A 20130-nucleotide genomic window follows, 5' to 3' on the forward strand; every position below is an offset into this window, starting at 1 on the left:
TAATGTACAGTATATTCCATTTACTTTATACCATAGAGTTATTTGAACAGACTTATCCGATGTACTTACTATTATCCAAGCTATTATTATTTAACAAATCCTCATAAACATAGATATAGTCGGAGTATAATGTATATAAGGAGCGAACATGGGTTTTTTTGGCGATTTATACCTATTCGAACACTTAGAATACTTAGATCATCTATTGAAACCTGATGACATTATATCTCTAGAAGTTCGCCACACACACTTATTAAATCAAGTTCTGTACCACCATATATTATGCACCTTGCAAACTATGCACACTTAACTTTTTATCTGTGCATGATATTGATAAGGATCCTGACCGAATTTTCAGTCATCTTTTTGCATTGTTTCGAGAACGATTTTTACTACTCTTTGAACCCACTAATTTTTGTAATCGTACTAGTGCTCGACATGCTAATTCCCAATAAATGACAGCTTGCTGTCACCTCTATTGACAATGACTTAAGTTTCAAGATGACATGTACTGGGACCGCGTCGAGCACCAGTACGTTTACTTTACACAATGAAAGGAAAGTGACAAGCTCTTTTCTGTAGAATAAATAATGTTGTGTCAGTTATTTCTTAGCGCTTTATTGAGCAAGATACTTACTACACCAGGATACTTAATTTTGTACCATCTTTTCCACGGTTAAATATATAGTCGCAAACCTTTACAAAGAGATATGGTCTTCCATATGTTAGTTAACTGTTCTGTCTCGTGTGCAATTTTGATTTCAAGGTCACTATTTTATTAAGGGTTAAGTGTGTTGCTGTTAGTGTCTTGAATGAACTGATCAATGTTTATCCCCTTATTATTAAAACTTAGCAAATTCTGATTTTTTTCTCTTTCTAACAAACAGAAATATCAAAATGATCGATAGGGACAAACGATTATCAACGGTTAGTTAGATTTGACAAACAGTTATGAATAACGCCAGTCCCTACCAATGTGGTCGTTATCTATTTGCATGGCGTTTTTCTAAATTACCCAGTAAGTAATGGGTTCGAAACCTGCTCTAAGTGATATTTTTAAAATTTTCAGTCTTATTTCAAATTATAAGTTAATTAGGAGATGGTTTAAGCGCGCGGTTGCTTTGTGATAATCGCAATGCTTTTGCCGCACACCCCTTTTTCAAGCTTTTATTTACTTTCACCCGTCCCGTTGTCTGTAATCAAATCTTGCAAGTTAAATTTGATCCACTTCCCGGTTTCCGATTGAGCTGAAATTTTGCATGCATGTATAAATCGGATGACAATGTAATATTATGGTACCATCGAGCTGATCTGATGATGGAGACAGGAGGTGGCCATAGGAACTCTGTGATGAAACAACGCAACCTAATTGTGTTAGGGGTTTTTAAAATTGTCTCGATGAGTATCAGTTGTCTGTCGTAAGAAAAGTACAGTAAAAGCTTGTACCGAAAATGAAATATTTGCCAAAAACTTATTACTTACATCAGATAATCTAATGATAATGACACTACAATCACTATATTGTTTTCCGCGGTAAATGCGTTCCACGCTGCGTTTATCGCAAAAAACAACCGCGCGCTTTAATGGGTTCGAATCCCACTCGAAGTGATATTTTTAAAACATTCAGTTTTTTTTTTAATTATAAGTTAATTAGGAGATGGTTTATAGTGTACTTAAATGAAACAAGAATCAATTAACTAATGTATGTATTCATGATGAAATTGAGAATTAACATTAAATTTATATTCCTACTCATAGAATGAAACTAAAAGTAACTTAAGACCATAAAGGACGACCGCTTTTTCATATAAACGTAGTCCCAATTTTCCTCCCTGGATATATCCGAATCCAAGGGAAAAGGTGGAAGGATAAGGGGTGCCCTTTCCTCTTAAATGTATATGATAACTGTTATAACTAGGTTAGCTTTCTTAATGTTGTTTCTTAAATTGTAAATTTTAACCTAAAGATGTGCAAGTTGCGGAAAGTTTCCAAAAAGTTGGAGGTGTTCTCGGATATTTCAGGAAATTTAACAGAACTTTCATGTAGGATATTGAAAATTTCGGTTTCTATATAAATATATTCACAGGATACTAATATTTTTCCAAGTGGACATTTCGCAATTTTAGAAACGTTCCGGCGGCACATCAATACCTTAAACTAAAACCTTAAGTGAAATAAGGCCCGGTTGCACCAACCACACTCAACGTTAATCAGCCATGAACTATGAAACTTCTTATACAACAAAATTTTGCGAACGTTTTAACGGTGACAGATGGTTTGGTGCAACTGACCCTAAGAGAAAAACAAATTGTAACAGAAATACTTCTAGAAATAGACGTATCTATATATACTATACTTATATAGGTATATGTATATTAGGACTTTAGGACCTAATAGGTCATATCGACCAATAGAATCCGTCAGTTATCAGGACATATTATAGCCTACAGAGGAACATTAGGATGTCTTTTATTCATATGATATTTCAAGTTGCCCGACTGAACGAACGCCTCTTCGCAAACTTTACAAACGTATCTCTTGTCATTCAAATGTATCTTCATGTGAACCTGCAAATACTTTGAGCACTTGAAAGCTTTCGGGCAGAACTCACATTTAAAATCTCTAATATTAGAATGTCGGAGATAATGGCGTTTCAAGCTTTCCAATCTAGCGAATGACATGTCACACTGGTCGCATCTGTAATTTTTTTCGCCCATATGGTAAGCCTTTTGATGTGTTACCAATTCGTGTGGGTAAGCGAATTTTCTTCCACACGCTCCGCAGGTTGGGGCTTTCCAGCCATGCATCTCTTCCATATGCTTCGCTCTGTGCCAAGGAATAAGCTGTTCTTTGCAGATGACACAAGGGAATGTTTTCTTTCTTAGCTTGAGATGTATGTGTGTGTAGTGCTGTAAGAAGGAGCTCCATTTCTTGTACGGCCCGCCACAGGTGTTGCACGTGAATGTCTGTTCTTCGTCCTCTTCCGTTATGGTGCAGAACTTTAAGTATTGACTTCTTACGATCTTCCCTAGAAAAGAAGTAATATTTTGTGAGGATGTTATTTTGGTGAGGTTGCTTTGGTAATGGTTTAAATGGTATTGGGATTCAAGGTTTTAATTCAATAAAGGGATACGTTCTCTCGGTCAGTTTATTTCTCTAGTGTTTGAATCAGGTTTCATAAATGAACACAATAAGTTACAGTCAAGAAAATTTATTACAATTATAAGGTCATGCGGAGTAAAAGAAAGAGTTTATTTTGCTCGGGGCAAGAGAAACAGTATCGAAACCTGATTCTCAACGTACTTAAGTGTTTCTCTTGCCCAATGTTTCTCTTACCCCATCTAACCTTACCTAAAAGCAAGAATGTATTTAGGTTTGACTAAGGGAATTCCCGGTTTCAGGACTGATTTTGTGTAGAAAACCAGTACCGGGAGTACACCCTTTTGTCAGCATACATTTAATTCGTAAATTATAATTAACAGCCGTATTCGAACTTGACACTTGTTTGACACTGACATATCCGTTTCAATAACAAGTATTTGACGTATCTCATTGTTCGAATACGGCTGTAAGTCAATTAAAAACTATTAGTGTGTATTAGTACCTATTCTTTCTCTTCTGAGTCAACATAGGGATCAATCTTTATTAGCATTTGGATGTTTTTCCTTCACATGATATTTCAAACTACCGTTCTGTAAGAACGCATTTCCACATATACCGCAAATATATCTAGCTTCATCCAAATGTGTCTTAAAATGGGTTTCAAGATTTTTTCTAGTCTTGTACGTTTTTTAACAGTACTCGCATGTAAAGGGCCTATCATCGGAATGCTATGCCGAATGTTTGTGAGAGCTTGTCGAGTAGCGTATGCCATGCCGCACTGTACGCATTTAAAGTTCTTTTCGCCCATGTGAAAGACTTTTTGATGCTTTTGAAGTTGGTGATTGAAGGAGAAATGTTAGCCACAGGCTCCGCATGTAAAACGAGGATTCCAGTCGTAGACCTCTTCCATGTGCCTGGGCCTTAGGTAAGGAAGTAAAGGCTCGTTGCATATGACACAAGGATGTGTCTTTTTCTTCAGATGCACTTCTAGAATGTGCTGCCGAGTTGTGCTTTTCTTGTAATTCTTATCGCAAACTTTGTACGTGTAAAATTCGCCTTCTCCAATTTTAGTGCAGTATTTTAAATACTCACTGGTAGGCTCTAGAAAATAATTAAAAACTTGTGAGTAGCCTTCTTTTGGATCCACGGCTCTCTAATATATAATATTAAAATCTTAGCAACATACTTCAAAAACAACTATTAACTATTATATTTACTAAGAATATTTTGTTCATCGGCGGTTTTCTTGTAAATTTAACCGTTTTTACTACTTACATAAGCTATGCGTGCCAAGTTTCATGTTTTCTTGCGATTGGGAAAATACTTTGAGCCAACCAAGATGCTGGCTTTGTCATCCTACGTGTCACTAGATCGCGCTTTTAGCGATTTCCAATTATTTTATTAGTTAAGATAAGAGAACATTCATCTCCATCATCTTCGATTTTATAGCCCCTTAGGGCCCTTAGGCGGATGACGCACTGCAGTTCAGGATTTTCAAGCGGTGAAGATTTATTTTTACATGGAAATTTATGATTAGAGAGACGATATATGTGAAAAAGTAAATAAATTTTAGTATAAGACATCTGCAATCTGATGTTGATAATAAAAATAATTTTTGTACCGTGCCGAAATCGGCAGAAGATGTTCAATGTTCATCGTAAAGAATGTGATGAAATATTATCATTCTTAACTTAACTCGGGAGTTGGCCGATCCAAAGACAACCTCTTGAAATGGGGAATCAACCCGGGACAGAGTGATGCACTATGCGAATGTGGCGACCTACAAACAACACAACATATGATGCAGTGTTCCACAGAAGCACTACAGAAGACCTCATAAGAGCTACCCCTCGGGGGTTAAAGGTGGCAAGATATTGGCAAAATATTATCTAGTTATGATCCCTTCACACGATAAGAAGAAGAACTTGGATTTTACATATCCTCCTAAGGCCCAAGGTCCTACCTATAGTACCTCTACAGTTCGATAAAATTTAAATCCTATTCAATTGATTCCTATTAACAGAGTCGCTTTTGCCTTGTTTCGTTCCATTTTCCAACGCAAAATCAACTCTACAGTGAAGGAAACTGTAGGTTCAAATTTCAGTGGCAAATTTTGGCTTTTTTCATTTGTATGGCTGGGCCTTAGGAGGATATGTACATGTGCTGAGCATAACTCCGTATCTTTCATATTTAGTGCTCGACAACTGTTTCCTCAACTCAAGTGCTTGTTTCATGTCTCATAAATGAACAAACCATTACAGTCTACACAATTTATTATTATAGTTAACTCTAAAGTACACTATCATCAATCATACAGTTTATTTCATAATTTTAGCATCATATTAATTCATAATATTCATAATAAATCAAACAATTACAGTAAAGAACGATGCAACGGCACACACTATTCTATAGAAGCATACGCTCATTCGGCTTGGCAGGCCCCCATCTTGGATTGACGCTGGTCGGACCGATAGCGTCATTTAGATTTGTTTCTAAAATTCTAAAAGGATTTTTCTCAAAGGTAAATGTTTTCTCTTGAGTTTTTTGTTGTTTAGATTTTTTAGACAGCAAAAACGTCAAGAGAGCCTAGATTACAAACCCTGCCGGGCTAGCACGGGAGGGGCGCGCTACTGTCGCGCCACTGCGACAGATTTTCTCTTCCCTTCAATTAACTGTCTTTTGTGATTTCAACGTATGACCTATCATTATCAGCATTTGGATGTGCTTGCTTCATATGGTAGTTCAATCTACCATTAGTTATAAACGCATTTCCGCAAATATATCTCGCTTCATTCAAATGTATCTTCATATGGCTATGAAGAGTCTTTTTAGTTTTATAACTTTTCGAGCAGTAATCGCATGTAAAGGGCCTAACATTGGAATGCTTAGCAGAATGTCTCGAGAGCCTTTGCCGAGTGGCGAATGTCAAGTCGCAATGTTCGCATTTAAAATCCCTTTCACCCAAGTGATCAACCCTTTGATGCTTTTTAAGTCGGTTCTCGTAGGGGAATTTTTTCCCGCACGCTCCGCATGTATGTATGGGCTTCCACCCGTGAACTTCTTCCATGTGCTTGTACCTCGAATATTGGGCCAAAGGAACTTTGCAAATGACACAAGCGTATGTCTTTTTTAGCTTCAGATGCACGTGCACCACGTGTTGCCGAATTGTCTCTTTCTTGTAATTCTTATTACAAACTTTGCACGTGTACATTTGTGATTCTCCTTCTCCGGTTTTGGTGCAGTATTTTAAGTACTCGCCGGTGCGCCCTAGAAAAGAATTAAGAATTTGTGAGGCGTCTTGTTTGGGATCAGAGCTCTAATAAGTAATATGAAAATACAAATCTGTTAATAGCATACTGAGTATAATGTCTTTTGCTCTGCCGTCTTATGATTTATAAACTGAGGGTGTGGCAAAAGTCGTGGCCAATATTTTATAGAAGATTTAGAGCGGGTGACATTGCAGAATCGTCTCTTACAAGTTGTGATGTGATGCTTGATCTGACAAGAACGTAGAGTCGCTACTTGACTATTCTCAACGCAACGTGTTGTGTCCAATAATAAAGAGAAGGAGTGCAACGAAGCACGAGGCAATCCATTTCTTGATGTTTTAGTATAAAACGTAAGCGTAGGACCTACATGCACAGAGATATCGGCATTCATAGAATGTACACACTGCCCAGAGGGCGCCCGCGTGCCTGCCAATTATTACGGGAACGACCAGCAAAATTAGTGAATCGCCATCGAGTCAATTGTCCGTTTTTGTACTGAGGTCAGGCAGATGCTACAATCTCTTACGATCCAGGACCCATTGGTATAAATAATTTCAACCCTAATGATTAATTTGCGTTAATTACGTTAACATTGACCTTCATTTACCATTTCTGTTGAAATTATCTATACCAATTACGTTAACACCACTCTGCTGCACCAAAAATGCTGGAAAATGTACGATCATTGGTGATTACGATAGGCCATATGTAAGTATAACAGGGCGCAAAATTGCCATGATTGTTAGAACACATAAGAGGCGAGGAGATAATGAAAGGGCTAGTTTCCGTTGGGGTTTCCCCATATGATTTCCAGTCATAGTTAGGAGCCCGTTCAGAGAGGGTCCTAGCGAGCTATTAATAGCGTCTGTCTATGATCCGCCTTTATCCACTACGGTGCATACTTAAAGAATTTTCTCATTAGTTCTACAATTTCGTGATAGAGCCCGCCCACGTTAAGTTTTCACACCAAGCGCTGCGTTATCCATGGCGCACCCGTACATTGTTACTGCCATTTGACTAGTACATTTTTTGTTGTACGTATGTAAATTGCCAGTTAACTGAGTTTTGAGATTAAGACTAGGTTATATGTCATTTTTTTACTAAAGTGCTTGTTTCATGTCTCAGAAATCAAGCCATTTCAGCTTCATTTCAGTCAGGTCAATTTATCATAGTTAACACTAAAGCACACAGAAGTAATAGTATTTCATACATAATGTTTCTAAATGAATAAATGAACAAACAATTACAGTGAAGATAATTTATTTTAGTTACATAGTGAAAAATTCCTATTTAGATTTATCAGACAGCAAAAACATCAAAAGAGCCTAGACTACAAAATCAAGAGTATTTAAAGGGAGTCATTTTCCTCCTTTCCATTAGCTGTTAACTATAGCATTTTCAAACTCGATAGGTACGTTGACAGATGTAATTTCAATACAATCAGCATTTTGATGTGCTTGCTTCATGTGGTACTTCAATTTCCCATCAGTTAAAAACGCATTTCCGCATATTCTGCAAATATACCTCGCTTCATTCAAATGTAACTTCATCATGTGTTTACCAAGAACCTTTTGAACTTTAAAAGTTTTCGAACAGTACTCGCATGTAAAGGGCCTGACATCGGAATGCTTAGCAGAATGGATTGTGAGACCCTGCCGAGTGCCGAATGCCATGTCGCAATGTTCGCATTTGAAATCCTTTTCACGCAAATGATAAAGCCTTTGATGTTTTTTAAGTCGACTCTCGAAGGGGAACTTTTTTCCGCACGCTCCGCATGTCAGAGGTTTCTTCCCGTGTACCTCTTCCATGTGTCTGAACTTCGTATATGGGGTCAAAGGCACTCTGCATATGACACAAACGCAGGGCGTATTTTTTTTCAGCTTCAGATGTACGGCTAATATGTGCTGGCGGATAATCTTCCTCTTGTAACTCTTGTCGCAAATTTTGCATGTGTAAAGTCGTGATGCGCCTTCTCCCGTTTTGGTGCAGTATTTTAAGTACTCGCTGGTACGCCCTAGAAAAAAATTAAGAGTTTGTGAGAATTGGGAGGCGTCTTGCTTGGGATCCAGGTTTTTCTATTAAGCAATACTTATTAAAATAAAAAATCTGTTAATTACATGTAGTGAGTAGTCTTTTCTTCTGGTGTCTTATGATCTATGATCTGAGGGTAGCGTTGGTGAGGTATTCAGAGTCTTATAATTTATAATTAAGTATAAACTCGAGTTCTTTTCAGGTTGTTAGAGACTCGAGTCTTATGTAGAACCTATAAAATTGTTCACGGAGACTTTATTCGGAGGCTCGAGTCCTTTTGAATTGCTCAGCAACTCAACAAAGGACTCGACTCGGGACTTGAAAGACTCAGAAGTTTTTTAAGTGCAGTCTTGTAAAAACGAGCTGAGTTCTTCAAATTCAGACTCAAAGAACTCAAGTTCCTACCAACACTATCTGAGGGTGTGGTTTTCTTGTGGTGCCGAGTGGTGACTAATATTTTACAAAAGATTTTAAGCGATTGGTATTAGAGCATGTTTGATACCGGCTACTTGACTATTCTCTACGTGTTGTATCCACTGTTGAGAGCGTAAAGCTACGAAATCAGAAAGAAACAAATGATATGGCACTCCACGCGAAATTTGGACGTGATTTTTACCGTTATACTTAACAACTGAAAGTATACTTCTGATTAAAATTTTGTTAGTCAGATCCCTCGGGTATACTCTTATCTATTTTATACTAAAATTATACTGGATAAGCTAACAATATACAATTGAAATCTAAAACTAAATATAAATATTTTATTTAGCTACATATAAATATGATCAAATTTTCAGCAAGGATATCTACAACGCAGGCTTCGTCAGGTGGCCACAAATGCAAATCCGCAACATGCTTCGTCAAAATTAAATTGACATGTTTTCGTGATTTTTTCTTTCAAGCCAACTTTAACCTTTTACGGTTTTGCTTAGAGTCTACCCTGGCAAATATAGTTTAGATTCCGAGTGAATTTTTTCATAGCATTAAAATGTGTGAGAATATAATGTAAAAACTGCAATTTTGCGTTAGCCCCCTCGTAACTATTGAGAAGGAGTGCAATCAATTTCATGACGTTTTAGAATTAAACTTTGCCTTTGCTTTAAAGGGCCCACTGATTACCAGTTCGCCGGACGCACAGACAAGACATCCTCCAGACTGAGCATAGTAGCTAGTAGCTCTACCCCCTCTACCACAAATACAGTAGTTTTACTCCACTTTCGAATCGAAAGTGTCTTTGTGTGACGTCCGTGTCTTTGAACGGACCAATCACGGCACTGGACCTCGGTCACCTCGTCCCCCGCACCCCCGTATTTTTGGCAGCATCGGTTTCATGAAATAATTGCTCTAAACTCCGTCTAGAGGATTCCTAGTCTATGGCCGGACGATATCAGCCTGTCAGTTAAACGCAAAATTAGACAGCTGCGAACAACTGACAGGCGAACTGTATCGGCATTCCTAAACTGTGCATTCGGCGCAAAGGGTGCCCGCGTGCCTGCCAATTATTAGGGGAATGATCAGTTTTATATTTTACATTTTACATGCTTAACATAATACGTACAGCCATTCAAGCTTCCAGACAGTCCGTAGCTAGCCATAGAAACTTGTTCCCAATTCCCAACCGCACCAGTTAATCGGTAGACCGATAAAGTTCTGGAAATAACATTTTTTGAGCCTGTGATCTTAGTGAATTTTATGTCTTTATGCAATGTTAAAAAAAACGAAAATGGTCGCAACGGTCGAAATAAGGGCTTGTTTTATGTGTCATAAATGAACAAACCATTACAGTCAAGACAATTTATTATAGTTAACATTTAAGTACAAAGTAAAAGTATTTTATACAGAATTTTTCTTAAATTATAAACGCACAAAAAATTACGGTGAAGATATTTTAGTTCCATAATGAAGATTGGGTATGTAGATTTGTCAGAAAAAAATCTAGATAAACCATTAGTAGCTATGCCCTAGAAAATAATTAAGAATGCGTGAGGCGTCTTGTTTTAGATCCAGGGTTCTAAGTAATATGCAAATACAAAATAGTTAATAGCATACGGAGTAATGCAGTGTTTTCTTCGAGTCTTATTATCTTTCTACATGGGTGTGGCAATGGGTTTTCTGTGGCAACAGTGGTACTCATGTAGTCAATATATTTTATAAAAGCTTTTGAGCATTATAAAATTGTCCGGATGGCATTAGGGCATTGTCCATACAAGCAAATACTGTACTGGCGACATTGTGATGTTGGATCTGACAAGGACGCAGGCCCGCCACTTGACTATTCTATGTTGCATCCAATAATAAAGTTCACCATCGAGAAGAAGTACACCGGGAACCAAGCTTTTAGCCAGTCCGTAGCTGACCATACTGACTTCTTGCCAATGCCCACCGCATCGTCTAAAGTTTAGACGATGCGGTGGAGACGATGTTTAGACTAAACATTCTAAACGGAAGATCAATACTAAAGTTCTCACAGAAAAGAACATTTTTTCGATCCTGTCTGTGATCTTGATGATTTTAGGTCATTCATTGTTCAATCGAAGATGCTCTCAACGGCCTCAAGTGTTTGTTACATGTCCCATAAATGAACAAACCATTACAGTCAAGACATTTTATTGTAGTTAACACAAAAGTATAGAATAAGTAATAGTATTTCATAGAGAATATTTCATAATTCTAAAATTATGAATCAATTACGGTGACAATACTTTACTTAATTACATAATAAACAGCAAAAAGCAATTCAAAAGAGTAGATAACAAACGATTAGTAGCTATGACAATTGAGTTTTTGTAGAAGTGTAGGTATTTAAAGGGACACATTTTTTCCTGTCAATTACGTATAAACTATCACTATTGTGATTCAATATAGGAACGTATCATTATAGGCATTGATGAACTTGCTGCATGTGGTACTTTAAAATACCATTCGTCACAAAAGTATCAGCGCATATTCCGCAAGTATATCTAGCTTCATCCGAATGATTCTTCGTGTGAGCATTGAGAGCCTTCGCAGTTTTATACGTCTTAAAGCAGTACTCGCATGTGAAGGGCCTTTCATTGGAATGTTTAGCAGAATGTCTAAGGAGGCTCTGCCGAGTACCGAAAGCCATGTCGCAATATTTGCATTCATAATCCTTTTCGCCCATGTGATGAACTCTTTGATGCCATTGGAGTCGGTTCTCGAAGGGGAATTTTTTTCCGCACACGCCGCATGTAAGGGCCTTCCAACCGTGGGCCTCTTCCATGTGCTTGTACTTCAAATAGGGAGACACCTGCACTTTGCATACGACACAAGGCCTCGTCTTCTTCGTTAACTTTAGATGCACTTTTAGGAAGTGCTGGCGGAAAAGCGTCTTTCTCTTGAAAATCTTGTCGCAAACATTGCACTTGAAGTATATTGATTCATCTTCTTCAGTCACGGTGCAGAATTTTGTGTAGTCGCTGGCAAACCCTAAAAAAGAATTAACAATATGTGAGGAGCTCTGTTATGCTTTATGGTAGTGTTGTTTGGTGCAGTGTCCAAACAGTGTGTTATTTATTAACACACACTCACTAATTAAAAGTAATAACACTTCAAACGACAAGAATGTCGTAAGTTATTGTCCCGTAAATAATTCTAAGTACCTAAGTTATGGCGTACACTGAAGTATACTTCGTTTCTCTTTCTTTACTTTAACCTTGTAAGGTTTATATTTTATCTCCCGAAATAACGTTCTTGAAATGGCAAAATGTTAGGTAATTCTATACTAACAGAACAGAAACTTTTGATGCCAAGGAGGTAATATAATAACGATTTGTTTGATATACTTAAATAAAACAGAATTGAATGTTTCGTTAACAGCTTAAACTAATCTTTTTAAAATCGTCAAAAATCGATGACGTAATTTATGGATAGCCCCTATCTTCTTCGATACCGCGGTCATCGAAATATTTTTATCTGTCTCTCTATCAATTGAGTATGAAAGAGACTAATAGACGAACCAAATGTCTCCCGGTTATACAAATATCAATAGCCATATCGCAAAACTTCTGTAATCGTATGTTGAAATTACAATGACAGTGATAAATATCAAGGATTTCTTGGAATATATTTACTTAGATCTAATTAGGGAGGTATAATTAAATTAAACAAAATACATTATAAAGCATATTTTTGCTACGCAACTCTATTTTGAACATACATACTTAACTGGTAAAATACACATCTATTCATAACTAAAACATTGTTACCAATTCCATGAGTTGATATTGTCGCTTAAAACAAATGACGTACTTAACAATATCTACAATTAAAATGGACTTGATCCTAAGGGAGACTTGGTCTCCTAAATTACTGAGTAATTGGGAATGGGAATTACTAAGTAGTTGGGAAGAAGTCATTAAATCAATGGCTGACTGGTTGAATGCTTGATTTCAGTTTTACTAAGTAGTGAAATTCAAATACAAAAAAAATACTTTTGGTCTAAATATGGTATCGTCTTGGGTCGTCCCATTCGTTTTTCGTCAAGTTCTTAAATTAGTCCTATTCAGCTTTCGTCACTCATTCTACATTGAAAGCCACCGACGATTGTGACGAATGTAGAATGAGTGACTAAAGCAGAATAGGACTAATTTAAGAACTTGACGAAAAACGAATGGGACGACCCAAAACGATACCCTAAATATAAGCTACCCTTTACTAGAAAACCACCGCATAACTAACTGTTTTTCCAATAGTCTTCGTCAAGTAACCTATAACGAAACCAGGTACCTACAAGTACCTAAAGAAAAGTAACACAATGAAATTAATCCATGGTTACTTCGTAGTTAGTGCATGAATACTCTTAACTAAACTAAATATCATGTTGATATGTGAATTTTCTCTGAATTCGCGTAATTTAGCAGCGGGGAAGAAATACTACACAGATAATTTTCTAGGACTTAATACTTCACAATAATTAGGATTGAACTTCACTTCAGGTAAGTTCGTTTATTCCTATCAATAGTAGTACTCTAAATGCCGGCCCGTCGATTCTAGTTCAAGAAACCAACGACATTTTGATAGTATAAAAGAACGGGCACATTTTTGTCAGCCATCTACACATACTGATATAATCGCTCTAACTTATGACAGTCAAAAAAATAGCCTTCACTTCTCCATCTCCATGACAATACACTTCCAGGCTTGAATGTTCTTAACTGACTACCGAATATAATCAGGATGCCGCTTCGACATATGGTATTTAAGACTGGCCGTTTGCACAAACGCCTCCTGGCACACAGGGCACACGCATCTCTTGTCATTCAAGTGTATCTTTACATGCAACCGCAGATACTTGGGCGTTTTGAACGCCTTCGAGCAATATTGGCATTTAAAATTTCTAACATCAGAATGCTTGAACATGTGCTGTTTTAAATTTTTGATATCGGAGAAGGCTTGGCCGCATTGCTCGCAAGTGTGATTCTTTTCCCCCATATGGTAATGCTTCTGGTGTTTAAGAACTTGGTGTGGATATGAGAATTTTTTGCCGCAAGCGTCGCATGTTGGCGCCTTCCAACCGTGCTGTTGTTCCATATGGCTCCAGCGGTGCCTGGGTATCAGTTCCTCGTGGCAAAGGACGCAAGGATGCGTCTTCTTCTTACGTTTGAGATGGACATGGTTATAGTGTTGCAGCCAGTTGTTCCAATGCTTGTATTCGCGGTCGCAGATAGTGCAAACGTAGGATTTAGTGCCGTCTTCTTTGTCCTTTTCGTCGCAGTATTTTGCCAAGTCTCTTTTTGGCTTTGATCCTGGGGGCTTCCCTAGAATAGAAGGACAGATTGTGAGGATCTGCTGTCATAACGTTTGTCACATTTGTATGATCTTCTAATGTTATGGCTATATATTCACGATGGCAATATTTAATGTCTATTATACACCTAAAAAGCAAAATGTTTAAGTATTATTAGAGCTAAGAAAGCTTCTTAGTTCTCCTGGAATTAGAGTATGACCAGCGCAACCTATGAAAGTAGGTACTTTCTTAATACCTAGTTAATTACTTATTGTTTTTCACTTACATTTTAGATTTCATCGTCGCACGAAAATCAATGCAGGTTCATCAATTACCACATTTTTGATTAAAGTTAAATATGCAAGCAAATTTTAACCTTTTGAACGCCATCTGTTAAGCCCAAGAACGTCATGCACACGCAAATATCTCTGGCATAAGATAGCAAATATAAACCGTACTGGAAACGTACCACGTAGACGTACACCATAGTTCTTGCAAGGGTTACCGGCATTACTTTATTACTATGCCCTGTTTATCAAAAGCTTGTAACTTTTAATACAAGTGGACATCTCTTTTTGACAGCTTTTGTTTGTTGGCACTGGTCTCCAGTCCCATGATATTTTAGGTACAGGAATCATCCAGTCCAGTTTAGTTACCGTGCCCTAAGGGGAACGTTGCAAGGGCGTTCAGAAAAGAAAGTACAATTTTTAAATATAATTCTCAACTACCTAATAACTAGGCATAAGGTATAGTAGATGCAGATCCTACCAGTGATCATGGCAGTTATTACTAACGTAGGATTTATAGAAGTGATGTTATTGCAAAAGAAAAGCACAAACGTCTTCCTAAAAGTGTATTTATTTAGAAACAAAGTTAATAGCGTAAACCTAATTATTACATAAATGGGCAGAAAACAAAAAAAATCTCAAAGCATTAGATAAAGTTACATTATCGATCAATTGATTCTTAAATTCCTAAATGTTTAATTATTTTACTAGATTCATCATCATCTGGATGTTGCTTTCTAATATGATATTTGAGATTGCTCAACTGAACATACGGCTTGTCACACACCGAGCACACGTATTTCTTCTCGTTCAAATGTATTTTCGCATGTAACCTGAGATACCTGGCCGCTTTAAATTCCTTCGAGCAGTATTCACATTTGAACTCCCTCACTTTGGAATGCGTCGAGATGTGCTGATTTAAATTTCTGAGGGTCGAGAACGCTTTTCCGCAATGTTTACATTTATAATTCTTTTCTCCCATGTGGAATTGCTTCTGGTGGGCGACGACTTGGTAAGGGGCGGAAAATTTCTTCCCGCAAGCATCACATGTTGGCGGTTCCCATCCGTGCTCCTCCATGTGTTTCCATCTTTGCCAAGGCGCATACACCTTGTGACATATGAAGCAAGGATGTCTCTTCTTCTTGAGATGATCTTTAAAGTAGTGGAGGTGCCAGTGGTCAAACGTTTTGAATTTGTGGTCGCAGATGGCGCAACTGTATTTAGTTCCGTTCTTCGTGTGTTTCACTTCGCAGAATTGTGAGACCTCTGGTTTTATATTTGAAGGTAGCCCTAGAATAGAATAAGATATTGTAAAGATGCGGAATTGTCAAGTGGCTATAATATTGCAAACAGTTGTATATGCCAATGTAGGAGTTAAAGTCTCTCGAGATCAAAAAGATCCTGCAGCTGTTTGAAGTTGCAGGCTTGGATCGAGAGTTGTAGTAGGTGGCGATCACAATAGATCAGCGATGGTCGCAGTGATACATAGGCTTTGGAGCCTTATATAGCCCCTAACGCGAAAAAGAAGAAGTATATGCCAATGTATGTATATGTATGTTAGTCTGTAAGGTATTTGTAATATGGGCCTTGTTGCCTGATTTAAATTTTAAATAAATAAATAAATAAATGTAAAAAAAAGTACTAAGCCGCCTGGTCCCTAACAGTTATCCATTTTTACGGACGCTGTCATAAACTTGATTTAATTAGTCAAAAAATATTTTTTGAACTGTATATTTGGGTTAGTACGAATCGCGTCTAGTACTAAATTAAAGGAAAGAACTTAAATTTCAAAGAAATTACTTAATTTACCATAGCTAAAAATGGAAATAGCGTTAGACCAAGCTAAGTTGGCAGCGATTTTGATGGCATAGACTGTGAACGTGTTATTTTAAACGTCATAGAAGTTTGATGTTTAAAATAACACTTGCACAGTGTATGCTATCAAAATCGCTGCCAACTTAGCTTGGTATAACTCTAATCCTTTGAAAAGATACTCCTAAAATAATATAATGACAAATAAGCCATTAAAATCATGCGGGTTTCTCCCAAGCACTCCGAATAGAATAAATAAAAATTACAATTACAGAAGGAACATTGTATTTCTAAAAAGCATAATGAACAAATTTTTGCCAAATAGTAAGGAATAAATCCAGATTTTTCTATCTATTCAATTATTCAGCTAAGACTTAAAAACATTATTGAATTGCATACAATAATTTAAGGTCCTAATATTGATTGCGTTTCAGTTTCAACAACCTTTTCCGGATGACTCGTTCTAATGTGATACTTCAAGTTGTTTGACTGCACATACGCCTTTTCACACACAGGGCACTTGTGTTTTTTATCTCCCGTGTGTATCTTCTCGTGGATATTCAACAGTCTTCGAGTTTTGAAAGCTTTGGAGCAAAACTGACATTTGAAATTCTTCTCAATAACATGCTTTCCAGTGACGTGCGAGTACAAATCCTTGTAGTTATAGAAGGCCGCGCCACACTCGTCACAGACATGTCCTTTCACACCCGAATGTCGAACCATATGTTGTTTCAAATAAGTAATAGTTTTAAATGCCTTTGGGCATTGGTCACACTTGTAATTCCTTACATCTAAATGCTTAATTACATGCTGTCTTAGCCTAGGCAAGCTGGGAAACTTGTCACCGCAATGCTCGCATACATATGTGAGGTTCTCCAGACCGTTGTGGACCTCTCTCTGATGTACGGGCACTTGGAAAGGGTAGGAGAATTTCCTCCCGCAGTCGGGACAAGTTGGGGCGTTCCACCCGTGGCGTTCCTCCATATGCCTCCATCTGTTTCTGGGTATCACTTCTTCTTTGCAAATGACGCAGGGGCGCGTTTTTTTCGTTGGATACAATCGCAAGTGCACGGTCTTGTAGTGACCGTTCAAGCGCTTTCGCTCGGCGAATTGTTTAGCGCAAAGAGTGCAGGCGTATTTTTTCTCGCCATCCCGAGTGATGAGGACCTTGCAGAACTGATCGTATTCGTTACTAATGAGAGCCTCTTCGCGATTAGGACCTAGAAGAGAAAGATATCGTAAGGATTCTGCGAGTCATCGGGGCACAGACGATGGTGTTGATGGGACGGAAAGGCACAGCCACTAGTTTTATTTCCAATTACATATCCTATATAATTTAGTAAAGGCGTTTTTGTTCAAAATTTTAAGAACATTTGTCGGAAATAGTTTACAAATATCAATCCCTTTTTTCCATATTAATAAATTGGGTATTATTTAGGATATCAAAGAAAACAAAAATTTTATTATACACTATATTTTGTGAGAGAGTGTCTCTCAAAATGTACACTGTTACTAAATTTTGATGTTGTCCTAACGCCTATAAACGTACTAAAGAAGAGGAACAAAAGTTGTTAAGGATTGTCTCAAGGACATTAGACATTCGCAGGATGCCGTTTAGTGACATGCCAAGCCAGACTACTGTGCTGAACGAAAGCATCGCCACAATGCGGACACACGAATCGCCGCAAGTCGTTATGCATATCCATGTGCGTCGCCAAATTCTTTTTCCATCTAAATTTCTTGCCGCACACACCGCATGCGTAATTCCTCACATCCGAGTGGGTTATTTGATGCTTCTTCAAATGCGCTCCATTGAAGAATGTTTTACTGCAAACATCACATTTGTAGTTCCTTTCACCCATGTGAGTTTGTCTCTGATGATGAAAAACCAAGTGTGGTGCGGAGAATTTTTTGCCACAGATGTTACATGTGGGGGCTGGGCGGCCGTGCGCGGTTTCCAAATGGGCATATCTCCTATGAGGATATAGCTGTATGCCACAGATTATACAAGGAAAAGTTTTCTTCTTAAGTTTCATGTGTATATGTTTGTAATGTTGCGTGAAGCGGAGCTTAGCGCTGTACGTCCGTCCGCAAGCGAGGCACTTGAATATTTCGTCTCCGTCGTCGTTTTGCATTATCTCGCAAACCGCTTTTCTTTCCGTATTCGCGTGTTCCGTTTCTTCGCCTAAAAAAGAATTTTATAACTGAGTGCGAATTTTGTTAGTATATCATCATGCTTAGATATGGCGAATTTGGGTAATATCTGTGGATATTAATAACGTTTGTTTCTTTTTTATGGATAAAGCATTTGACCACAATCTTACATGGTGATAAGTGCCAATGCGGTCTAGGATAAAGCATGCTTACTTAAAAGATCTCTCCATTCCGTTACTCAGAATATCCAAGTTATAGATCGTAGATAAAAGAAATTCAGCATAAACGTTGGTTTAATAGTAAATCCTGGTAAATAGTAGGTTAATAGTAGGCTGGAAATGATGATAATGACTGTGTGCTTATTTAAAATTAATTAAGGTTATATGGATATAATTCTTAATTACTTAAAAGAATCCTTCACATTCGTGAAAGCTATCGAGAAATACATATTTCTGTAAGACTAGCACAAGAGCGGCGTTAGTGGCCCGCCCCCGAGATAGACTACCCGTCTCTCTCCGATTAATACAGTGGGAAAACGAGGGCGGTTCATCTCGTGGGCGAGATACTGTCACGGCGCTCCTTTTCTAGGCCTATATTAAGCGCGTCAATTTAATTGGACAAATTATTCACAAAGTTTATTAATATTTTAACTATATCTAGAACTGTCGAGTCCTGTACGGACATGATGGTCGTTCTTGTCTACGTGACAGCGTGATAAAACGGCATCCGTCACTTTATCCCTCGGTGTCTTCGTAGCTTTCGTAACTCAGTTATTCTTTAGCTGCCCAGTGGCCTATAAAAAGGTCTCCAATTCTATTGAATCATGATGATAACACATTTATTAAGTTAAATAATACAATTTTAAGCTTATTTCAATACAGTTGTGCGGTAGAAAAAAGAGAAATCTAATCTTCAAGGATGGGTATTCTATTGAATCATTAATTTGAAAAATAAAATTGCATTTGGTTGCGGCTAGTTTTGATTTGTAGGAGGTTAAAGTTTAAGCTATGGAAATGGGTTGTTAAAAGAAACTTTCCTGCATACTCATCTTAAGTTTTTATTGAAATAAAACTAAACTAAAACAACAGACGTTAATGCTAGTACAATATTACTATCAACGTCCATGACAATATAGTATCATTAAAATAAAAGAAGTTATAATGATAGTTCAATATTCGTGTAAGAGCAAGCTAAAATCATTAAAATTAATCGATTAATTCAGCGGTCGGCAACAGGCGGCCCGCGAACCTCTCACTTGCGACCCGCGAGCCTCCCTGGCTATTTTGTATGTAATATTGACAAACGACAATGTCTGATAAAGTCTTAAATCGCGTCAACTCCGGTAACTACTATGTGGCCCTTGGCTGCTAAAAGTTTGCCGACCGCTGATTTAATTAACAATACTTTGTATTATGCTCACAAATAAAAACAAGAAAATATACATCGCTAGAATCCATCCAATCTAACTATGTACCGATTTTAACAAAGTGAGACAGTGTCATCATACACGTTATATTTTCATGGAAAGTTCACATTAATGATGACATCGCCACACTTTGCCATTGCAAATACCATGCAAAGTTAGCTTGGTCCGACTCTAACATCTAATGTACAAAATAATACTTTTTTTTACAAGAAGCGACATTTAACTGCATCTGACGTTAGCTAGTTTGTTAGTGCACGACACCTTGCACTTTGTGACTATGCGCTGAAACTTGGCACAGTT

The 20130-nt window shown here is 37.5% G+C and overlaps 1 protein-coding gene across 7 annotated transcripts in view; it reads right to left on the reverse strand.

The window, feature by feature from the left end:
• LOC134803263 (zinc finger protein 260-like) overlaps positions 1 to 20130 on the reverse strand; it is a 98620-nt gene that overhangs the window by 56618 nt on the left and 21872 nt on the right. The window contains exon 7 of one of the 7 annotated variants that reach the window (XM_063776008.1): positions 13524 to 14182. The exons of the other annotated variants lie outside the window; for them this stretch is intronic. Within the exon in view, the coding sequence (XP_063632078.1) occupies positions 13584 to 14182 (599 nt within the window). The 3' untranslated portion in view covers positions 13524 to 13583. Of the gene's footprint in view, positions 1 to 13523; positions 14183 to 20130 lie in introns of those variants that run through there. 7 annotated transcript variants of the gene reach the window in all.

Source organism: Cydia splendana, chromosome 26 (genome assembly GCF_910591565.1).
Source record: "Cydia splendana chromosome 26, ilCydSple1.2, whole genome shotgun sequence".
NCBI lineage: Eukaryota > Metazoa > Arthropoda > Insecta > Lepidoptera > Tortricidae > Cydia > Cydia splendana.